The following is a 24451-nucleotide window of genomic DNA, read 5'->3' as shown; positions in this document are numbered from 1 at the left end:
CAACCAGCAGAAATAGTTTCTCTCTATCCATCCTGTCCGTTCCCCTTAATATCTTATAAACTTCGATGAGCTCACCCCATAACCTTCTAAACTCCAGAGAATACAACCCCAATTTGCGTAATCTCTCCTCGTAACTTAATCCTTGAAGTCCGGGTATCATTCCAGTAAACCTACGCTGCACTCCCTCCAAGGCCAATATGTCCTTCCGAAGGTGCGGTGCCCAGAACTGCTCACAGTACTCCAGGTGCGGTCTAACCAGGGTTTTGTATAGCTGCAGCATAACTTCTGCCCCCTTGTACTCCAGTCCTCTAGATATAAAGGCCAGCATTCCATTAGCCTTCTTGATTATTTTCTGCACCTGTTCATGACACTTCAATGATCTATGTACCTGAACCCCTAGGTCCCTTTGGACATCCACGGTTTTTAACTGTTTACCATTTAGAAAGTACCCTGTTCTGTCCTTTTTTGATCCAAAGTGGATGACCTCACATTTGCCTACATTGAATTCCATTTGCCACAGTTTTGCCCATTCACCTAATCTATCAATATCGCTTTGTAATTTTATGTTTTCATCTACACTGCTTACAATGCCACCAATCTTTGTGTCATTGGCAAACTTAGATATGAGACTTTCTATGCCTTCATCTAAGTCGTTAATAAATATTGTGAATAATTGAGGCCCCAAGACCGATCCCTGCGGGACTCCACTGGTCACATCCTGCCAATGTGAGTACTTACCCATTATCCCTACTCTCTGTCGCCTTTCGCTTAGCCAATTTCCTAACCAAGTCCGTACTTTTCCCTCAATTCCATGGGCTTCTAACTTAGCTAACAGTCTTTTATGTGGGACCTTATCAAATGCCTTCTGGACGTCCATATAAATAACATCCATTGACATTCCCCTGACCACTACTTTAGTCACCTCTTCAAAAAATTCAATCAGGTTTGTCAGGCACGACCTACCTTTCACAAATCCATGCTGGCTCTTTCTGATTAACTGAAAATTCTCGATGTTCAGTTACCCTATCCTTAATTACAGACTCCAGCAATTTCTCCAGCAAAGTAGAAACAATGCCAATAAAACCCAATGTTAAAATGTACCACCATATTGAGACTTGCATTTCATCGCATGTAGCATTTTAAAAACACATTTTAATTTGCAAAAGTGTTACAGTTCCTCTTAATGTGTTTCCAGCAATATTAGCTTTAGATGAGAATGTGAAATACAGAGGCTGTATAGATGTGGGCTGAGTTGAGTTCTGTTGTAAATGGTGGCATTTGCATAGTAGACTTGTGTACAGTGCAGCCCATCTCACTGGAGAGATTGTATTGAGTGCATGTTGATTAGCTCCTTAGGGTGGTACATTTCCCAAACTGGGAGACAGCAGTTGCCCACAGATGAGATTCTGAGTGATAGTACTCCGCAACAATACCACCTGGTAGAGTGCTGCCTTCTGCAACATCAGTGTTGACTTTCAGTGAATTGATTGTCATTTTCTAGCAGAATTACATATCAGTTCTTTTCTCTGCAGGAAGTGTTTAAGTTCCTAGTGTAGCTGAACATTTCCCTAAATCCTATTTCATATATATCTGTTGAATTTCATTGGTTCTACTTCATGAAAGACAGAACATAAAACTCTTCTGCTACAATTCTTGCAGCCAGGTAATCCAAGAACATTTATGCTGAAAGAGACACCTCAGTTTATGGTTTTTTTTATATGTATGTTAAACAATAAAATTGTGCTTCTAATCCAAGCCCTAGATTTAATATAGAGAGGCAAAATCACTTTTGTTGGGTACTTTCAGCTGAAATCATTCTGCGTTGGTCAAGTGTAAATGATATGCAGTTAGCTATTAAGAAAAGGGGGAGAAAAAACTTCTACTACTTGACTTTGGACTTGGCTAGGGCTGTGAAGCAGATTTACATCTTATTGATGCAAACACATGATACGTATCTCCAATAATGATAAGTAGAAGAAAAATACAATATCTCACTAAATTTAAATGTTGGAAGTGCATAGCAGGCCAGGTGGTGTCCGAAAGATAAGAGATGCATTAATGTTTTGAGTGGCACCATTCATCAGAACTACCTAGATTTAGTTTGAGGAGGCACCAGCTGCGAACCTTGTTTAGTTCATCTGAAATGTAAATATTGGATTTCCATCTTTTTTGGAGTTCATATGCTTATGATCTCAATGGGACATTTTTAGTCTCTGATTAAATATAGCAATGAGCAGCATAGTGCTATTTGTAACTAGCTCAGGCTCTCATTTTCCTTTTGATTAATCTTAAAATTAACGTTTTTGAAGTTACCTGGGTCAATTCTCAGACGAGCACGATAAGAATTTTAAGTAGGGTTGAATGGAAAAGGACTGGGCAAAAAGTATTTGTAACATAGTAGTTCCAGTTAAATTCTGACCTGAAGAATGTGCTGAAAAGGGAATAAATAGATTTTTTTTCAGTTGTCACCACGAAGATTTATTTCATTTGTGTATTTGAAATTGTTAGTGAATATTGCTCAAATAGGTTTGTGTTGCTTTTTCCATTGTCCTACATATTCAGAATTAAGTCAAAAATTAAATCATTGGGAAGACATTTTCTGAAGGAGTTATGGCCTTATAAACTATATAAGCATTACCAGCCAAATGTAACAGATGCAGGCACATTTTAATTTTGAATTTAATTTTTCCCATCTCCTGAAGGCATCGACTCTTGCTGAGCTACATTTCCACTGGTGCTGGAAGCTTGCTGATGCTGTGCCTAAATGGCTTTCATCATGTATGCACTTCGAATGGTGACTGTCGGCAGGTTATTAGATTCTGTGTGGGGGTGAAATAATTGCAGCCAAGTCTAATTCTGCCATCACATTGACACACGTGCATTATGTACTTTCTAGCAGAGATCACTGGACACCAAGTGGGATCCCTGTCTCTTTTTGTTTCTTTCTCTCTCCCTCCCCCCTATTTTTCTTGCTCTCCCTCTCTCGTAGAAAGAAAGGTTACGGCACAGAAGGAGGCCATTTGGCCCATCGAGTCCATGCCGATTTTCTTTTTTCTCGTTCTCGCTCTCGCTCTCTCCCTCCCTCTCTCTTTCCTTTCCTTTCCTCCCCCCCCCCCCCCCCCCCCCAAAAAAAAAATCTTGGGAGCACAGAGCTGTTGTAATGCCCACACCTAAATTGAATTGGGGGGGGTAGGGTGCGAGGGGAGAGAAACTTGTATGTTGCGGTTGTGTGTGTCTCTGCTTCTACGTTTTTTTTTTCACATCTGATCCAAATGGAACTGTGGTTACCATTACTGATCATGTTAATGTTATTGATTTTTGTTTCCTGAATTAAAGTGGAATTTTTCATGTTTCGAGTTAAGGGATGTCAGACACCAAGAATAACTGTCTATTCTCCACAGTACAGACACAAGCTAATTACAGTAGGCAGGGCAGCTGAATAGAAACATCTGTGGAGGCATTTCACAACAGGCGCTTTTTTAATTCCATATTGTTTGCTGCAGGTTTCATTAGCAGCTGAAGAGGAAGAATTCCACTGCGTTTCTGAAATAATTCTCGACTTCTGTGCTACAGATTAGTCCATGATTTTATAGCTAATATCCACTGCAGCCTCCTGAACGTCTTTCGGGGTCTTTTATTCATCCCTACTGCTTTAAAAAAAAATGTTTTAAAATATGGGATATCCAACAAGATTTAACGGGGATATTGTCCCAGCTTTTAATTACTTTAAGATTTCCTGGCCAGGATTTTCTGCTTCTGTGATCCTCACCAGCTTGTGATTTTCCACTCACCCATTCATTTTAATGGAGGGGAAATCACAGGGTAAGGAGTGCAGAAGTGGAAAATCCTGGCTCCTATATTGAAAGTTTGACGCCAATGAATATATGAATAAAATCACACATTCTTTGAGAAAAATTTGGGAGGAAGGAGAGAGAGAGGGTCATTTAAAGTCCTCTCTATTTTTGGATTTCATGCAGTCTCCAGGATTTATTTGCCAAGATGGTATCCATGAAACTTACTTATAATTCCCTGCAAAATCACTCTTTATTTGGCTGTTTGGATGGACACAGTATAGATCAGTTGTGTCATTAAATCATATATGCCAAAGATCAAAAGCTTGCTATGTGAATTATTGCATGGAAAAAATACCGCTGTATTCTATGGATTAACCTGTTGGAGCATCGATGCAATTTCCCAACATGCTGCTTCTTTTAATAGAAACTCAGCACAAGATTTGGATGCCACAGTGAGCAAGCACTCTGTCCTGTCATCTCAGTGACCTGGATTTGAATCAAACCTGGATTAATGGAATGAAAGTCTCTCTGCGACAGCTGTGTGTCCTATATGCAGTTAGCGTGGCCAGTCTCAACCCCGTTCCCAATGGACAAGAGTCTGTTGTGCAAAGGTGGTCACAATATAGCACTAAAACGGCAACCTTTCTCAAAGGCCACAAAGATGGCTGGTGTGGGAAAACTGAATTCCTCATATGTTTTGGCTAACTGAAACTCCTAGATCATCCTTGAGGCTAAGGACAACCTCACACTCCTACTCTTCACTACAAAATGAATGCCCAGACTACCTGTCCCACCCCTTTCATCCTCACCTCTGAGAAGTTCAAAAATTTCTTTGTCTCCAAAATTGCGAGCATCTAGTCAGTAGCCTCAGCCTCCTGATGCCCAATATAGGTATAATCTCTGATTTCTCCCCTGTTCCCCCTCCCCCCACCACCATCATAAGACTCCTCTCTATGAAATCCACCTCCTAACCCAGCTTCTGACCACTAAATTACCTCTCCTTAGCCCATTAATCAAAATCAACAGCTGATTTCTCTCCTCACATGTTGTTCCTTCCTCTTCCCCACTTTCAAGACTCTTAAGCTCCTCAAATATTTTGCAACCCAGCTCCTTTAACACTCGTCTAATACTCCTTGTTTGAATCCAGCTTCCACTCACTGCAGCACTGAGACAGACTGGTCAGAGTCACCAACAATATCCCCAGTGACTGCAGCCTTGGGGCATTATCCGTCTTTTGTCGTCTTTGTAATCTCTGCGGTCAACCACTCCATTCCCTCTCACCTCCCCTCCTTCATGGTTTACTTCCGTGGCGTCACTCCTTCATTATTCCATTCCTACTTGTACCAATGTAGTTAACACATCTCTGGCAATAGCTTCTCCTCCTATGTCTACTTGGAACACCTCTGGTATGCCTCAAGATTTCAATCTCTGCCTCTTCCTATTCCTTCTATACAGGCAGCTTCTTGGAAGCATCTTCTTTAAGCAGAGGGTTGTGTTTTGTATGTATGGTAATGACACTGCTCTCTTCCTATCCATCACCAACCTCAATTCTACGACTTGTGAGCTGCCTGAGTGCCAGAGCACCAAGTCATCGATGAGCCAGAAATTCTTCCAACCAAACATTGGCTGGACCAAAGGCATCCTATTCAATTCTTGCCAGAAATTCTACATCCTAAGTCCTGATTCTATCCCTCTCTCTGGTGACTCAGTCAAAGTAAGCTAGATAAAGTGCACCTTGGTTGTCTGTTACCAAGACTGCTAATTACTAACATTATTGCCGCCTCTGTCCCCATGTCAGCCCACTGCCACTGAAACCTTCATCTATGCATTTGTCACCTCCCAATTATTTTTCACTGTGCTTCTGAATTCTGCTGTAGACAAAACCTAACCAGTTTAGCACTCTGCTGTCTGCATCCTATACCATACTAAGTCTTGTGCAATTATCACCCCATCCCCAACATTCTCCAGCAGCTTCTTCTAACCAACATATTGACTTCAAAATCCACATCCTCGTTGACAAATCCTTCCATAACTCTGCTCCACCACACCTCTGCAACCTCCCCCAGCCTTCTATCCTTGCTCCTCTCTTCTGATTCTGAACTACTGTATGTCTATTTCCCCCCCCCCCATACCCCCTTCTCCCCCGCTCCCCCCAACTCTCCATTTTTGCTCTGCTCCATCATTGGTATTGGAGCTTTCAACCAGCTCTCTGGAATCTCTGCCAAACCCTCTCCCTTCTCCTTGCTTCATCTCTCCCCACCTTCAAAAGCCTCCTCAAGGCCTGACACCTCTTTTCCAAGTCCCTCCTTAGTGTTTAAGTTTTTTCTCCTTCCCTCCTGTGAAGCACTTTGGGATGTCTTACTATGTTTAAGTTGCTGAATAAAAGTAGATTAATTTTCCTCCCTTTCCTCCCCATCTCTCCTGAAGGTACCAACTCTCATGGGCATTGGTAGTTTTCTATACCTCGCCCACATGACCATTCTTCACGTGTAAACCTAGACAGTTTGTATGAATATCAGTTGGTTATTTAACCATTGAGGCAGCCATGGATGAGCCCAGTCCTGTTGTCAGCCGAAGTCCACACATGCACTCTTAGTAGGGGTGGCTGGATAGCAATTAGGAGTGGAAACTCTAGCTGATTTTCTTTTCTCTTTTCCTCAATCCAGACACATTTGAGGCCAATTGTCATGCCCCACCTGCTGCTATGGGTGAAGTCAGCTAACTTGGAGTGGAACCTCAGACCTTTGGTCTGTATGGCTTTGTATTGCAGCAGATGACATTTATTTGTGCACTGGCGAGCCACCTTTTTTTGAGGACTAATTCTAAAATTCTTACGAATTTATTTAATGCCATGAATCATTCCACACCAAGAAGGTCTTGCCTTATTATGATTCTTGGAAACATCTGAACTTCCAATACAGTGATTTACTTTGGAGTGTAATAATTATAATGTTGGCAAACTATTATAGTCTTTGAAAATGTGACTTAATACATCTGTGCGAATGTTACCACCTGATGGTTCCAAGTTTTATTTATCCAGAGTTCAAATTAGAAGGAGGTTGAAATGTTGACCCATTTTCTTTATAACACTACCTCAAAGATAACCTAAATACCTTGCAATGCCTAAAGTACTCCTTTTTGATGTTACCTGGTAAGATATTTTTAATTTTTAAAAAGTCAATACGGAGGATTTTGTGGCACAGTGTGTTAAACACACTACCCTTTTCAGTTCTGAGCCATGAGTTAAAATCCAGTTCAGACTGATGGGATGAAAGTTATCTCTTTCTGTCAGCTGCAAGCGTCTTCAGGATTAGACTTTGGCTAGCCTTGTCGCAGTTCCTACTGGGTGTATGGCAGGGATAGAGAATTGATGGAGCAGAACTTTGCTTTTGTAGCTGGATGATTCTGTCTGAATATAATCCTGTGTGGGCAAAGTGTTCTCTGTAATCTGAAGAGAAACCATTGCATTGTATTTGATTTCTTGCATTATTCTATTTGTATCCTTATTCACACCATCCCATTCACCCATCATCCCTGTGCTTGCTGACCTACATTGGCTCTCGATCCAGCAACGCCTTGATTTTAGAATTCTCATCCTTGTGTTCAAATCCCTCCATGGCCTCACTCCTCCCTACCTCTGTAACCTCCTTGAACCCTACAACCTTCTGAGAACACTTCATTCCTCCAACTCTGGCCTCTTGTGCATCCCCCACTACCTTGTGGGCTGTGCCTTCAGTCGTCTAGGCCCTAAGCTCTGGAATTCCCTCCCTAAACCTCTCTGCTTCTCCACCTCTCCTCCTTTAAGATACTCCTTAAAATCCAACTCTTTGACCAAGCTTTTGGTCACCTGTTCTAATGTCTTCTCCTTTGTCTCTGTCTCAATTATTGTCTGATTATGCTTCTGTGAAGCACTTTGGAATGTTCTGCTACGTTAAAGACGTTCTATAAATGCAAGTTGTTTGTTCAACTTCTACATATTAATAGTTATCTTCACGGGGAAATTGCAAAGATACTTCTCGAAGACTTCACATTCTCACGACACTTTTAAATGTATGAGCTGCGTGAATAATTGCATAGAAAACCTGTTGCTGTGTAGCAAGGAACACTTATTCTGCAAATGAGGGGGCTGTGCCCTACAGTGTTGTGGGATTGCTCTTTCCCCTTCAGTTCAGGAAGTTTTTTTTTCACCAAAGAAGTTCTTGCCAAGGAGCAAACTAATGAAAATGCTTGAAATTCAAAATAGAATTAGGAAATTATGTTCTTCTTTGGGTCATTAGCAGTACCCAGAGCGTTCACTGTCAACAATGCCAGATGTTCCCTTAGTGGAGTGACTAAGCTCTGTGAGCTCCATACAGACTGTGATGATGCGTTTTGAGTTTTTTTTTCTTACCAAAGCTGACATTCCTCATCAGTCAAGAGTCTTCAGCTTCAGCTGGAACTGACCCAGTATCTGCTCTTCATAGATGGTGGGTTCCAGCTATCTCTAGAGAAAAAAATAATCCGTCCATAATCATTTGACGCTGATGGTTGCAACGGACTGGATGTGACGCACTTTGAGATTGCTGCAGTTAAACCTCCCTACTCATTGAGCACCAAAGCACATTTTGTTTTCCCTGCTAATGAAGAATTTCTGACTTTGAAGATGATTGCACTTCCTGCTCTCTTACCTCTGCGGTTAAATTAAATGAGCTTTATGCTCTGTTGGTGGGCCCATCTTGTATTATTTGGTACCAAAGGGCAGTCCTTGGCATTATAATATATACAAACAAGAAAATTCACCAGTCTACACAATTCATTCATTTGATAAAACTAGCTAAGCCCATTAGCAAACAAGATGGATGCATGGTAGAATGTATTGACTAAGCTACCTTTCATGATTGTGTCCACCAGACACGGTTAAGGCTCACCCTGCTTCTGATGTGGGAACAACTTCACCTTGTGTGCTAAGGTTTTCTCTAGATCATCTGTGTAGGTAGTTAATATGCTGTTTTCACAAACTGTTATCGTCTTGACAGTTACTTGGTGCTTCTCTTCTCCAAGATGATCTCAAAGTTAAATCCTAGTTGACCATTTCCAAAATTGTACTGTATTAGTATAATTCATTTTTGGAGATTGAAAGACTGAAAAAGAATGCTAATTTAGTGATGATGTGGAGATGCCGGTGATGGACTGGGGTTGACAATTGTAAACAATTTTACAACACCAAGTTATAGTCCAGCAATTTTATTTTAAATTCACAAGCTTTCGGAGATTTTCTCCTTCCTCAGGCTAATTTAGTGTGCAGTCTTCTTTGAATGAAGTTCTACCTCCATGCGCAAAACACCATCCCTCTTACAATTATTTTCCCTTGTGTCTAACATAAAATGCTTTAAACTCAACATTTTTATATATGACCCCTCTTGTTCACTTGGGCATCCATCAAAAAAGTTCTGTTATTCCAGTGCAAGGCCTTATGCAGTATAGGCTGGGGAGATCATGTAGTTTGCACACTGTTGTGAGAATGTAAACTCTTGTCTCATGTTTCCCCCATTAAGTGAATGAAGAGATCTGTGCTGATTGTATGTAGCAAACAATTTTCTTCAATATTGATTATTTTCTTATGCACCTGATGTACAGGTTTTCTCTCTTTGTGTAACGCTTTTCACGACCTCAGGATGTCCCAAAGCGCTTTTCAGCCAGCTGGCGTGTGCTCGATGGGCCAAATGGCCGCCTTCTGTAACTATCCTATGATTCTATGCGTTCTACTATTAGAGATTAAGATTGAGAAATAGTAAGTGAAACTATTTTATGCAAAAAAAATCACTTGTGTTAAGTTCCGTTTTATATTCTATTACTTTCTTGGGGCAACTGCGGAAGGGCAACGTCCATATCCTGAGAATGAATTAAAATAAAAAGAAATCAGCAAACAAATTACAATCGATAAAGTATTACATCATTTCATAAGTATTACATCATTTCATAAGTATTACATCATTTCATAAGTATTACATCATTTCATAAGTCAATCTGTATGTTTTAAGATGTTGGGCCTTAAATCTTTCCAATCCCTTTCGCACAATGTCCTCTGCATATTGATTGCTGTTTAGATTTTTTTTGGTAATTTCAGTTTGGCAAACTTCTCTGTTCTTGATCAGTAATCATATCATTGCTTTAAAGATTTTGATCCAGTAAAGGTAGATATGGAGAAAATGCCCAATGTTTGATAGTACTCAGTACAAAAGCATGATGAGAAATATTGAAGAAAGCAGACTTCTGGGGAAAAAAATCTTATCTGGAATGTTTAGAAGAAAGGTAGCCACAACTACTTAAATCTTGTCCAAATTCTGTGTCTTTTATGGTTTTGAAGAACTTGTAGCATCATCACTCTCCAGGCTGTTCATTTTCACTTTTAGCCTTGCCTTTATGAACTATTCTTTCCATAGCTGAAAGATACAATAAATACAAATCCAGTCTTTCCAAATACTATACTTAGAATTCTCTAGCAGAATTCATACTGAAGTTTCAGAACTACACTTTTCTTGATGTTCTCTGGAGCAAGTTGATATTACTTTAACTCCAGATCTGCTTTGTTTTGATATCATTGACTGCATCAGCCAGGGTAAAATTTGTAACTGTAGATGGAACAGTCTATTAACTGAAATGGTAAAGTGGGGTTGGATTGGAAGTTTTAGTGGGTGTAGCACCATCTGCTGGATGTCCTGGCTGTCCAAATTGTATTTTATTTTGGACTTTGCTTGATAAGGAAATGTGCATATTTCCCTTTCCCATGTATAAACTTACATACTTGATGGCATGGTGGGTAAATGCATTATGTGGTGTGGTACTGAGCTATGTCAACAAAAAGGTTCAATGCCTGCTCTGTAGTGAGTTCGCTAATCTCAGCCAGGGCAGCAACTGGTGCACTTCAGTTGGCCTCAACCTCAACGGAAACAAGTTGGCTGAGGTTCTTGCTCCTGATTGTTAGGCCATGAATCCTTCTGGAAATGTTGTAAGTGTGGGTGAGGATATGATCAAGCTTGCTTGTTCTGCCCTCCATAGTTGAATAACTAACCAGAGGAGGATTTGGAATCATTGTAGTGCATTCACAATCATGCTTGGAGGGTGACGTTGGGCTTTAAAGAACCCTGGTGAAAAGAGCTAGCATTTCGTCAACAAAAATGTTGAGCCTGAATATTTTGCAGTGCAGTGCTTACTAACTGGCAGTGATTGAGTGGAGCAGCTTGCATTTGTATTCCCCAGACCGTGATATTAGGGTGTGATTATACTACAGATTTAGTAATCCAGAGTCAGGAGAGAGAGGTGTGAAACTACCTGGAGCAGTAAGGCTCACGATGCTTGGGTTTGACACAACATTGAGTTCAACTCTGATGTAGTACTAAACTGGGTTCAAAAGGAGTTTGTGGTTCCTTTTACCTCCTGAATGCTTTTTAAATGTACCTGGAGTTCATTGAAGTTTTAGGAACGTATGAACAGGAGGAGGCCATTTAGCCCCTTGTCCCTGTTCTGCCATTCAGTTAGATCATGGCTGATCTGTATCTTATCTCCATTTTCATATTCTCTATTACTTTTGCCTAACAAAACTCCAGAAATAAATAGCTCGAAGAAAAAGATACATATAAATCAGTAGCCACAATCTCCATTTTTGACATTTTCAATTGACCTAGCCTCAACAGCTTTCGGAGTATTGACACCCACACTCAAGACATTTAAATTTTAACTGCTTTAAGATGAGCAGTACACATGCATGTAACCATGTAGTCTGAGACCGGTAGCTGCAGTGTAAATACAGTATTAATAATGCTCTTGTTATGTCAACCAGTGAATTATCCTTGTGCATTTATGTTGAGGAACCACTTCAAGAAGAAGTAGATCTATACAAGCTTTGGCCCCTGGAACCTACCAGTTTGGTGGATTCTACAGCACTGGAGCAATAAATTGTGATTTGCAAATTCATTCGTAACTACACGTCTCCCATGATAGTTAGGGAAGGGCCATTAGGCCAGATCTTGGAAAACTTTCTTGAGCTGGATGAACTGCTTGTGCAACCTGATGGCAGCCAGAAAGAATGGCCAGTGCTGGTGTCTCATGTTGTAATGGTGCAACTCAGCTCTTTTGGTGGACTTCTCTTCATTCGCCGTACAATCCTGTCATCGTAGTGGGGACTGTTGCTGGCAAAAGCAATAGAATTTAGCATGTTTGGAACCTATTGTGCTGGGAAGAGGAGTTCTTGCCACAAATTTAGACATGGACATGAATTTATAAATCCGAAGAACAGTGGTTGGCTCAAAAAGTTGCAAAAGGAGCTCTATCCAACTTATTTACTGTTACATATTTTGGCCTCTAGATACTGGCTTTAATTTATTTATCACTGCAAATAAATAAAAGTGCTTTATAATTATGTACTAGGAGGCATCCATAATTGTTGTTTTCTGGTGGGTGAGTGTTTTATGCTCCTTGAACATTTTCATTTTACAGTATAGTCCACTCTTGTTAATTCAAAGTTGTTTTGCATGAAAAGAAATGGAACTAAGCAGCTGAACTTGAACAGCGTTTAGCTTTATGCTCAAAAAATTTGAGTTAACGGATAATTCAAATTGACTTTGACTTTGAATTAAAAGGAGTAAACTGTATTTTATTTTGGAGGCGATGAAACAAGGACGCATTTGTGAAAAAGATGACTTTGAACAACCTCTAATTCTGTTTTGAAACTATTCTGCATATAGATGTGTTGAAACTTAAGTATAGAAATATTGGTACAACACTAAAAAGTTTTGATAGATGTAAAGAATTTTAATGATTCCCCTCCTTTCCCTCTCTTTAGGTGCAACAAGAGAAATTGGTTCAGCATTAACCAGAATGTGTATGAGACACAGAAGTATAGAGGCTAAACTTCGTCAGTTCTCAGCGTAAGTTATTTTGCTTTTGTGAATGTAGAATATTATTTATGGCTTTATTCTTTTAATTGGTTCAAAATCTACTTAGACTGTTTATAATCTTAAAGGTGACCTGGCTGAATTGGTCAGTAGTTTACAATATCTTTAGAGGCCTAGTTTTTAAAGAAAATGTAGGAGCTCATTCAGCTGACCCAATTCATTTCCCACATTTTTGTTTCCAATCTGTCGAATCAAATTACGCTTTTGAATGTCTGGCTGGGCCTTTAATTGGGTCACTTCTGTTCTTTTATGAGCAGCTTTTTAATTATATCATTTTTTAAAAAATAATTCATTTCCTTCAGCTTGACCTGGAGAACTGTGCTATACAACATATGATTCAAAAATATTCAACGGAAGTCTTTCCTTACCAATCAGGTTGAGTGCAGTACATCATACATATCGCTTAAATGGTCTGCTAGATGTTTCATGTTAAAAGCAACTGAGTAGTCTTTTGTTTAAAAAAAAAAGCCAGTTGATAATGACAAGCCTGTCCATTAAATGGCTTCTGTTTAAAGACGCTTACAATATACAAGATTTGGTGCATTCTTTTCAGATTAAAAAACCCAGTTTTCGTTTCTGATCTTAACACTATTTGGTTAACTTAGAGCTCTGATCGATTGCCTGATAAATCCACTTCAAGATCAAATGGAAGAATGGAAGAAAGTGGCCAACCAACTGGACAAGGACCATGCAAAAGGTACACTTAAACAAGGAGTCAGTGTTTTAAAATGTGCTCCAAACACATATGATCAAACATTTGTAAAAAATCTGCTTTTTTAAAAAAAAATCTAGTCTCATTCACTCTGAAGGTCTTGTTTTATAAATAATTTTAAATAGATAATTGGCTCCTTTTATGAGCTAGTCCATATTCCAGGTCAATCAAAATGACAAATGCTATTGCGAATCTATCGTATTTGTCACCATAACATGCGATGTTTAGGGGGAAAGCTGGAGTCAGTCGGCTGACCTGGTTTAGGTTGAAGTAATGCTACTTAGCGTTAAACCTGTTGTAGTCAATGAAATATGTTTTGAGTAGATCAGTAGAATTGCAGTATTAGCATTAATACCAAATATTATTTTAAAAATTTACTAAATAACTTTTTTTATTCGTTCATGGGTTGAGAGTGTCGCTGGTGAGGCCAGCATTTATTGCCCATCCCTAATTGCCCTTGAGAAGGTGGTGGTGAGCCGCCTTCTTGAACCGCTGCAGTCCGTGTGGTGAAGGTTCTCCCACAGCGCTGTTAGGAAGGGAGTTCCAGGATTTTGACCCAGCGACGACGAAGGAACGGCGATATATTTCCAAGTCGGGATGGTGTGTGACTTGGAGGGGAACGTGCAGGTGGTGTTTTTCTCATGTGCCTGCTGCCCTTGTCCTTCTAGGTGGTACAGGTTGTGGGTTTGGGAGGTGCTGTCGAAGAAGCCTTGGCGAGTTGCTGCAGTGCATTCTGTAGATGGTACACATTGCAGCCACAGTGCACCGGTGGTGAAGGGAGTGAATGGTGGATGGGGTGCCAGTCAAGCGGGCTGCTTTGTCCTGGATGGTGTCGAGCTTCTTGAGTGTTGTTGGAGCTGCACTCATCCAAGCAAGTGGAGAGTATTCCATCACGCTCCTGACTTGTGCCTTGTAGATGGTGGAAAGGCTTTGGGGAGTCAGGAGGTGAGTCACTCGCCGCAGAATACCCAGCCTCTGACCTGCTCTTGTAGCCACAGTATTTATGTGGCTGGTCCAGTTAAGTTTCTGGTCAATGGTGACCCCCAGGATGTTGATGGTGGGGGATTCGGCGATGGTAATGCCGTTGAATGTCAAGGGGAGGTGGTTAGACTCTCTCTTGTTGGAGATGGTCATTGCCTGGCACTTGTCTGGCGCAAATGTTACTTGCCACTTATCAGCCCAAGCCTGGATGTTGTGCACAGTTGTTAACATGACTTGTACTACAGTAGGAGATACGGAAAGATATATATATATATATAATATAGAAATCACTGTAATAGGGGATGCAATATAGCATAATATAGATCTTGACAAAAGTTTTCTTTGTTTAAAGAATATAAGAAAGCTCGACAAGAAATCAAGAAGAAATCGTCTGATACATTGAAACTTCAGAAAAAGGCAAAGAAAGGTACGTTATTTCAAAATGCACGTTTGTATTACCGATTCTTATTTATAGCTAGTGCAATGTAAACATTTTACCAGTGGGTTTATCTCATTAGCTGCAATGGTTTGGGACCTACTTTTTCTGCACAACTCTGTGATCTATTCATATGAAGTTATGGATATTGTAGTGCAATTCATATTAACCCAGCCAGAGATGGATAGGCAGTAAATATTAACTCACTACAATTTTTTTATGACTATTGAGATAAACTGTTGACTTGAGGGATTCAGGAGTGACCAAGTGTGTTCTTATTGGTTTCAGGCATCATTTTGCATTCATTTCTGTGACCTGGTAATACATTACTATTTGAATTTGATTTACTCATAGTCACCTTTTTAAAACCCTCTGAGTTAGTCCAGGGTTCTGAATTTGTTCTGTGAAAACCAGGCATCGAGCATGCCAATTTGATATCAGAAACTTGGTCCTGTGCATGGCATACTGCTCCCTTGTCATATATAAGCCCTGACTATATGCTGGAGCATCAGTTTATTCCACAGTTGCTTACGAATGCAACATCCTTTATAAATATAGGATGTACCGGCAAAATTCAAGTTTGGCAAAAGAATTTTAGAACATTTTTTTCAAGATGATGATTTTTTTTATGGTCAGATTCAATTAACAGCAACATTGCTGAATGTTTCATGGCAGACTAAAGCTCTAATTACAGTCAAATGCTATAAACCTATCATGAAAACTATTTCATTACAGCTGTTTACAATCTTTCTAGAATGATTTCTTTTGTGATCAAAAAATGCCTATTTAAAACAATTAAATTAAAACTGATTTTAGCTATATTTTTTTCTATTGTTTATGGGTCACTGCACATTTATTACCAGTGTGTAACTTCTGGCACAGATTATATTCAAGAAATTAGGCCATTGCAGCATATAATCATGCCACAGATTTCCACTAGTATTCTAATTTTAAAACCATTGCAAATAGAATTTTTGTTCATACACAGTCAATATTTTGTTCCAAATCCCTTGGGTCCTTCGTCTTAATTCTCCAGAGTTTTTAATGAACATTTGCTATTACTTATTAAGATAGCATTCCTACTTGCTTTGTTGCACACAATTTGTCATTTCACCTAAAGCCAACTTTAGAGACATGCTTGCTTTGCTCCCTACCCAAAACTATTTGCTGAAGGGTGAATAACTGGGATTATATCAAATACTAATGTTCCAGTTTGTGTGTCACAGTTGTCCCATATCTTGGCTTGTTATTTTTTCAAATGTGTTTTTACACTAAAACATTAAAAAAGTATAATCAGTTAAGTACTTTGGCAGATCGCAAATCTCCACAAATGTATAAAATGCATCAGTATAAGAATAAATAAAAGATTTCATACAGAACCTTAAATCAATGCAGGAGAATTGAGCAAAACGTTTAAAGCTGCCCTACAAATTTTGGCCATGCGTAGCTTTGGTAGAAAAAATGATCTGCCGACAGTAATCCCCAGCACATTTCATCCTTTTTTTTAAAAAAAGGAAAGTAGTTGGGTTGGGTGTTCCAGAGTGTAGGATGTAACACTCAAAGGTCTTGGATGCTGTTCAGTTCTGATTCTTAACCTCACCCAGTCTCATCGCGTGTTAATGTTGTAACATGACCATCTGTTCTCTAGCGCATTAGAAGAAAACTGACGATACTTAATTTGATAAATGTCAGTTTACTGAGTTCTCTAGTCTGACCTGTGCAGCTATATTGTGGACATATTCAGCTCGTAATGTTGAGATGTGTTGAAGAAATTCTGACTTTGATCTAATAGCAGTAGTGCCTACATTCATGACAAAATGCTGGACCAAATGCTGGAATATGGGATTAGAGTAGACAGGGCTGATGGCCGGCGCGGACACGATGGGCCGAAGGGCCTCTATCCGTGCTGTATAACTCTATGACTCTATGACATGAACTAGCTTTGCAAAAGCTTTGATTGTGGGGGGCCAAAAAAAAGGAAGTTCATATATCTGAGCCCTCCACTTGAAACAAATCTATTGGAAACCAGTGTATTATTTTGCTTTTGATAAGTATTTTAATTCTGAACTTAAATTGTGCAGTTTTCAACTTTAAAAGCAAATCCTTGAATAGCTAGTTTTTAGGTTATAATTCAACACTCCATGATTTATGTGCTCTATGTGGAATAAAAGGCTAGGGATAAGTTACATGTTGAAGTATTCCCCCTCCCAAACTGCATGAAGTTACAGTTTACAGAGAATCCCCTCCTTACTTGTGAGCCACGCACCACTGAATCTCATCTTTGAGGTGACACTGTCTATGCCATCAATCTCATTTGTATTTCTGGTTCTTCTTTCTCCCCCTGAAAAGAGACTAATCTTGCATATTTTTAAGAAATCATAATACAGATACCTTTCAGTTGATGGTGGTTAAAATGTGCAGAATTAGTTGAGTTTTACATTTATTAACTCTGATTGAATCCTGAATGCTTACTATGGCTATTTCATGTCTTTTATCATATTACAATTGCCAATTTTAATGATTAATGTATTGAAGATTTATGCACTTTTAACAAAACTATTGAATTTTTCCACTACCTCCTCCCTCTCGAACCTATACATTGCCTTTGCTTAACATAATGAAGAAAATTTTAACTTTAAAAATGCATCACTTATTTTTCAAATGGAAATACCAGTACTGGCTGACTGATAAATGTCCTCCAAGATATGGACAATTCTGTGGATTATTAACAGCTTGTAGTATGAAGTCTAATCATCTGTCTAAGTAGTAAGTGGGTTCACCGGGTTAAATCTGATTATCTGGATTGGGTGTTTATTGCTGGAATAATCGTGTAACAGCAATCAACAAAGCAGCTATAATGCTGTACTATAGACTTAGACTTGGACTACTCTCCTAAATGAGTCCCAACTCTCTGTCTTTGAGAGTATATTTACTAACTTTGATATCCAGGTAAGCTTTTGATATAGAAGGATGTGCCCAAGATAACTAACAGTACAGCCCATTAATTGCTTTTAACTGTAGGAATTATTCTGTGCCTCCTTGGATCTTTCACCAGTCTTCAGTGAACAAAAGAGCGTCACAAGCTCTGACCTCATTTTAAGTTTAAATTATTAATTTAATATGAACTAGTGATATAATAAATATATTTTTTTTACAATAGAAATCCTTTTTCCTGCCTCCTCCAAATGAGAACAACGAGATTGCAATCTAATGCTAAGCTGTTCTTTTGTAGAATACGTTCATATATACACTTTTTTTTTTGTTATCTTTTGTAACTGCAGGAGCTAACTAGTCTACTTCAATTTTCTGTAATGATTCAAATCAGTTCAACCCTCTTCTAAACTCCACTTTCAACTCTGTGCTTCTCCTTACATATCCCTGAAAACAGTTACTGGGACCTCCTGCATTTTGAATAACTGTCAACCACATTCAAAAATAAGTTGCTGTCATTCATATAACTAAACAAATCATATTTTTTGTTAGTTTGAAAGTGGCTTGGCTCCTCTATCAGCCTTACAGACAACTGAGATACATTTGTATTCACTCAAACTTGGGCTAAGATTCTGGCTGTCGCTAGTTTTCTTTTAAACTCTTTCTGTATTGTGACTTGATTTAAAGACTCAGCCCCTAAATCAGATCAATGCAAACAATAATATATTTTGTTGCAGTGCCAACATTAGGTTATGGGTTTTGCCAATATGCTTGTCCTCAAGTCATTCTCAGTGCTGACCTGTCATTTCTCTGGACTGTCATTTTATGATACCATTTGGCAATGACAACCGTCTTCTTTTAAGTGGGACTTATCACCTTCCTTGCAAGTCTCTGCCTTGCTGGGAGTTGACTACTTCGCCAAACAACCTAAGATAGTATCCTTTCTCCCAGTTTGTTTTCTGCAAGGGAGCCTCAAAGCTATGTCATGTGTCAGGAAGTTTTGATGGAATTCTTGTCTTGGAACCATGAAATACATTCCTACATACTGGTGTCATTTTCATTTAATGGGCAACTCAAACACAAAACATCTCCAGTCCCCTGATATGCTAGATTGATAGGTGTCAGTTGATTGGCAGAGGACTGCAGCTCTTCCTGCAGGTGCTTTTCAGTAGTGCATTTGGTGTAGCCTAGGTGCAAAGCGATTTGTACACGTACCTAGGTGGCTGGCTAGTTCGATCTTCTAGCTGTAACTCAGCCAAGCAAGTGGTCCATTGAGTAATCAATATCTTCCAGTGGTTGGGCTTTTGGTCAATTATGAGACGTTGCAGCCAAATCCCATCCAATGCCTTGTGCGTCTACGTTGTCAGCTTGTCTCAGTTGATCTTCTTCTCGCTCTGAGTCTGAAGGTTGTAGGTTCAAATCACGCTTCAGGCCGTGAACCCATATTCTAGGCTTGCACTCCAATGCAATACTGAGGGAATGCTGTATTGTTGGAGATCCCATCCTTCTAATGAGAGGTTACCTGTTCAGGTGTACCAAAAGATCACACAGCATTATTCTTAAAAAAAAAAGCAGGATTTTCCTTTCCACCACCACCCGGAACAGATTAATTCATCTTTCATGTCATGCAGTTTATGGGATCTTGCAGTGTGCAATATCACTGTAGCGTTGGCCTAAATAATGGTGACTATACTTTCAAAATAATTCTTTTAAGACTTTTATGATGGATGCAATAATATGCTATGTAAATGCAAATCTTTTCAGGGCAGAGTTTTGTACATTATCCCTAATGCACACCTGTTTGAGTTGAATTTTCTCGATCAGTGATCCCCCCTGCCGACTCCCCTTGCCGTAAGTGGTTTGTGCGAACACTGTGATATCACTGGAATTCCAGTCTTGGGCTCCAGACAGCAACATGTTTCAAAGGGTTCCCCCTCAGCCACTTCCCTCAATTCACAATAGTGACGGATGCTTCCCTGTTGGGTTGGGAGTTCAACTCCAAGTAAAATGGGTGCATGGGAGGTGAATCTTTGAACAGTCCAAATGGCATGTCAGCCACTCGGAGTTTCTGGCAGTGGATCTGGCATTGTAGCATTTTCTGCTGTTTATTCAGGGCAAGCACTTTGCCTTTGGATAGGTAATACTATTACATCAACAACTGAGGAACAGGAGCTCAGTCCCATACATTCTTTTGGGATGCAATATCGTTGCCACATTGGTGATGTCCCATGGCATCTATCTTTTGACCCTCCACTTATTAGGAGTGGACAAGTGTAGGACAGATGTTCTGTCACCTTGATATCCATCCACAAAAATAGTTTTATTCTCAGGTAATTCAAGGAGTTTTTCTCAAACTGCATTATCGAAAATCAGCCTGTTTGGGCTCCCATTCATGCTTGTTCTGATCAGCCATGATTCTTGGGGAGTTTAGTAATTAACAGAGCTGGCATTTTTTTTTATTCTGCAGGAAGGACTTGCTGTCATAGTGGGAGAGCCATATTCTGCATCCAGAGCCAGAATATTTTCAGCTGGCAGTATGGTTATTGTACAATGTTGACCTCTAGACCAAGGTCTTCCCTCATTGGTGTGGTTGACAATTGGTGTTCCCCAAGAATCTGTACCAGAGCCTCAGCTTTTCACCCTATACATCACAGACTTGGATGAAGGAATGGTGTGTGTAGACCCAACTTCCTCCCTTTTTGTATTCCAACCTCTTGAGATAAAGGCCAACATTCCATTCGCCTTTTTGATTACCTTTTGTACCTATGCACTAGCTTGTGTCTCTCACCATTGAGAAAATATTCTGATTTGTCTTTCTTGGATCCAAAATGGATTACCTCACACTTCTGTTGACCGGAGGTCACCGGTTACGGTTATTGGCTTAGTACAAAGAGGAGAAGAGTCAATTCTCTCTTAACTCTCAATTCGCTTTATTCACGTTGTTAGATCATATACATATAGCTTATACGTCTGGTTAGATATAGACATGCAGTTTGCACCAGGTTATACAGTTTTATACCCAATCTAGGATCTAAACGCACACCCACTAGGTTTCTCTGACACTCCCTGAGTGGTCACAGAATATAAAGGCGAATACCCGAAAAGGAAAGCTGACGCTGGCCGGACTCTCTCTCTCTCTCTCTCTCTCTCTCTCTCTCTCTCCGTCGTCTCTACATCCCTGACGTAGGTTCTTCCACTTCCGCGATGGTTGGTCTCTGGAGTCTTCACTGGCTCCACGCCCAAGATTCTTCATTCTTATTCCGAATCTTATCTCTTCAAGCTGTGCTGTCTCTCTCCCGTTGGTTTAGGCTTGCTCGCCTAGTCCGTGTCTTCTCCTCATTGGCTCTGTCCCAAGGACTTAGGTAGCATTACCTCATTACTCCTTTTCTAAATAAGGACTTGTCTTATCACATCTCCTTTGTCTTTCACGAAACTTAGCTAATTCAAACCGGTTCCAGCCAGCTCAGGCCAGCGACTGAACTCAGGTTACTTCAGTTCAAAAGTTGCTTTTGCCTTTGTGTCAGCAGTTCGGAATAAACTCTCTAGTTTCTGCAGACCCTGGCCAACACTTCCCCACATTGAACTCTATCTGTCACAGTTTTCCTCACTCACTTAATCTGTCTATGTCCCTTTGTCTATGTCCCTTTTTAACTTCCTGCTCCCATCTGCACAACTTACTGTTCCTTTTAACTTAGTGTCATCTGCAAACTTGGATATACAACTCTCTATTCCTTCATCCAAGTCATTGATATATATGATGAAAAGCTGAGACTCCAGTACAAAACACCATTTGGCACAGTCTACCTCTCAACCAATTTTCAACTCATGTCCTAAGGTTACCTCCAATTCCATGTACTCTCATTTTTGCTAATAATCTCTTATGCAAACCTTATCAAATGTCTTCAGGAAGTCCATATAGACAACATCCATAGACACTCCCCTGTCCATCTTGTTAGTGACCTCCTCAAAAAAAATTCAGTTAGGTTAGTCAGACATAACCAACCCATCACAAGTCCATGCTGACTCTTCTATCAGCTCATACTTGTTCTCATGCTCCGTAATTCTGTCCCTGATGATAGATTCCAGTAACTCCTCGACAACTAACGTTAAACTGACAGGCCTGTAGTCTCCTGGTTTCACCCTCCCTCCTGTCTTAAATAAGAAGAGTAAAACCATTTTGGATTTTATTTAATTACAGCATTATGTAGTGCTATACACTAGGTTTAGGAAGTGGTTCCCTTTATTGGCTACAAACAATTTAATAACGTTTTTTGATTTGTACATGTGCTACATTTAGCAAAATTGTCCTAATAATTGAAGCTGACAATCCCTGGGAGGTGAGGGACGAAAAGAAAATTATTTGAAGGTTCTCTTTCTCAATCTGATCTAATCTCTGGAAGATGACAACAGCACCCTGGAGATGGCTGTGAGGGATCACTTCACCTCTGTTCAACAGCTTCTCAGAGCAAAGACCTGAAGAGCACACCCTGGTGATTATAGGCAGAAATCTGTTCTGGTTGTTTCAATGCATTGTATCACTGTATCACTGCCCCACTGCAAGACTGGAAAATCTTTCTATTTCCTTTCACTGCCCCCAATTTTCCTTACCTTTCTGATTTTTCCCATGTTGCTCTTTCGTCAGAGGTTGCTTTCTTACCAACTATTCTCCCTGTAAGGAAATTCCTTCTGATCCAAAGCACTCTTTTTGAGGATTTGTGGATATGAGCCCATGTCTCACCATTCCAAGACAACACAGCCTGCCAGCAATAGTTTTAAGAAGTATTCTGATCAGTTGTAGCTTCATGACCAATGAAGGTCACAACTAAATTTAATCCAGTGGTGAATGCACAGAAGGCAGTTTTACTTGTTTGGAATACTGTATGTGCTTGTGACACTATAAATTCTTCGTCTTATAACTCCAAAATAACATGCAACTTTTTAGCACTTTAAAAGCAACTACAGATTGTTTTGATGAGTCATGTTTCTCAAGCGTGGGTGCAGGCAGTTTTCAAATTTCTACTGTGTACTAAACTAAGCTTTAGCTTATTTGAGGCAGGGATAACGTTAGTGGCATTTAGATTGCATCAGGTAGTTACTCAAAGGGCAGGCCTTTTTTAATTCACCTGCTGATTGTGCCTAGTTTCCCTATTAAGGCTTCTAGAGTGCCTCCAAATTCTTCTGTAATGTTGTGCTGTTCCCTCTGGCTCTCATAGCAAGAGAAATTCTCACACTGAAATTGGCCTACTATCACTAAGTAATAGACTAATTTCAGTGTGGCTCAGGTAACCTATTTCCAAGCAGGGACTTCTAAATCTCTCTTTGTGCAAGTGGAAGAGGCAGCAGCACTATTTTACAGAGACCAGGAGCAGGGTCAAGGCATAAATCGCTAATATTTTTACGTTCCCCATCCCAATTAAATCTCAGGGTCCAAATGTTCCTTTTTTGTCGCATGTCACCAAGAGACAAGTTTACTGCAGCCCAGAAATGGCTTTGCAACAGGGCACTCTGAGTCTTGGAATTAATTGGAAGGGAAAATTAAAAATAGACAATATTAGAATCATACAGTTCAGAAGGAGGCCATTGAGCCCCTCCTGCCTGTGCCAACTCTCCAATTGGATAGCCAGAAAGTTTTGAAAGTTACTATTTCACCACCCTTTCAGGCAGTGCATTTCAGATCATAACAACTCGCTGCGTAAATTCTTTTTGCCTCATCCCCCCACCCCCCCCAACCTGGGTTCTTTTGCCAATTATGTTAAATCTGTGTCCTCTGGTTAACGACCCTCCTGCCAGTGGAAGCAGTTTCTCCTTATTTACTCTTATCAAAACCCTTCATAATTTTGAACACCTCTTTTAAATCTCCCCACAATCTGCTCTGAGGAGAACAATTCTAGCTTCTCTTGTCTCTCAACGTAACTGAAGTCCCTCATCCCGTGTGTCATTCTAGTAAATCTCCTCTGCACCCTCTCCAAGGCCTTGACATTCTACCTAAAGTGTGGTGTCCAGAATTGGACACAATACTCCAGCTGAGATTTATAAATGTTTAGCATAACTTCCGTGTTTAGCATGTTGTCCACTTTTTATTTTGGTATAAATTTATTCTTACCATTTTTTAAAAACTTGTTAAAGTTTACATAAGCCTTTTGATAAATTTGAAAAAGGGTTCATTGATAAATGATGTCTGTGGTTCTGAAAATGTTAACTCATAGTGAGTATGTGGTCGTATGAAATATTCTTGATAGACTGTGTAATTGTTCACATTAATTTATCTGTATTGCTTTCTTCCGCATTTACATCACCAAAACCTCTACTGAACAAGGTGGCCAAAAAGGTGGTGTGATTAAATGGCTATGAATCTTTAGTTTTGTTTTAAATTCAGCTCCTTACATAGTAAATCTACAGCATGACATACTAGTGTTGTAATTTTCTGCTTTGCTGATTTAAAATGAGTTTAAAATAATCCGGTTACAAAATTTAGCAATAAATTAGGCTTCTTGCAAATCGTAATTTGTGCCTCGTCATGTTAATGATTCATTTTTGACCTTATCTTGTTAACACTTCACGTATAATTTTTCCTACATTTGCTCCCACCTTTTTAAATTAATGTGTCACCCAACTGTTGGCATCAATAGTTGTTTATAAAGATCCTTATAGAGAAGTGACTGGG

The 24451-nt window shown here is 39.7% G+C and overlaps 1 protein-coding gene across 4 annotated transcripts in view; it reads left to right on the top strand.

Moving 5' to 3' along the window:
* The window catches only part of LOC137320233 (protein MTSS 1-like), a 169992-nt gene that overhangs the window by 108907 nt on the left and 36634 nt on the right, over positions 1–24451 (top strand). For all 4 annotated transcript variants that reach the window (XM_067981976.1, XM_067981978.1, XM_067981975.1 and 1 more), the window contains exons 4-6: positions 12616–12700; positions 13333–13424; positions 14773–14847. In XM_067981976.1, coding sequence (XP_067838077.1) covers positions 12616–12700; positions 13333–13424; positions 14773–14847 — 252 coding nt within the window. The remainder of the gene's footprint in view (positions 1–12615; positions 12701–13332; positions 13425–14772; positions 14848–24451) is intronic.

This window comes from Heptranchias perlo, chromosome 3 (assembly GCF_035084215.1).
Source record: "Heptranchias perlo isolate sHepPer1 chromosome 3, sHepPer1.hap1, whole genome shotgun sequence".
NCBI lineage: Eukaryota > Metazoa > Chordata > Chondrichthyes > Hexanchiformes > Hexanchidae > Heptranchias > Heptranchias perlo.
The sequence above is the reverse complement of the archived record's forward strand: the minus strand, read 5'-3'. Positions and strand labels throughout refer to the sequence as shown.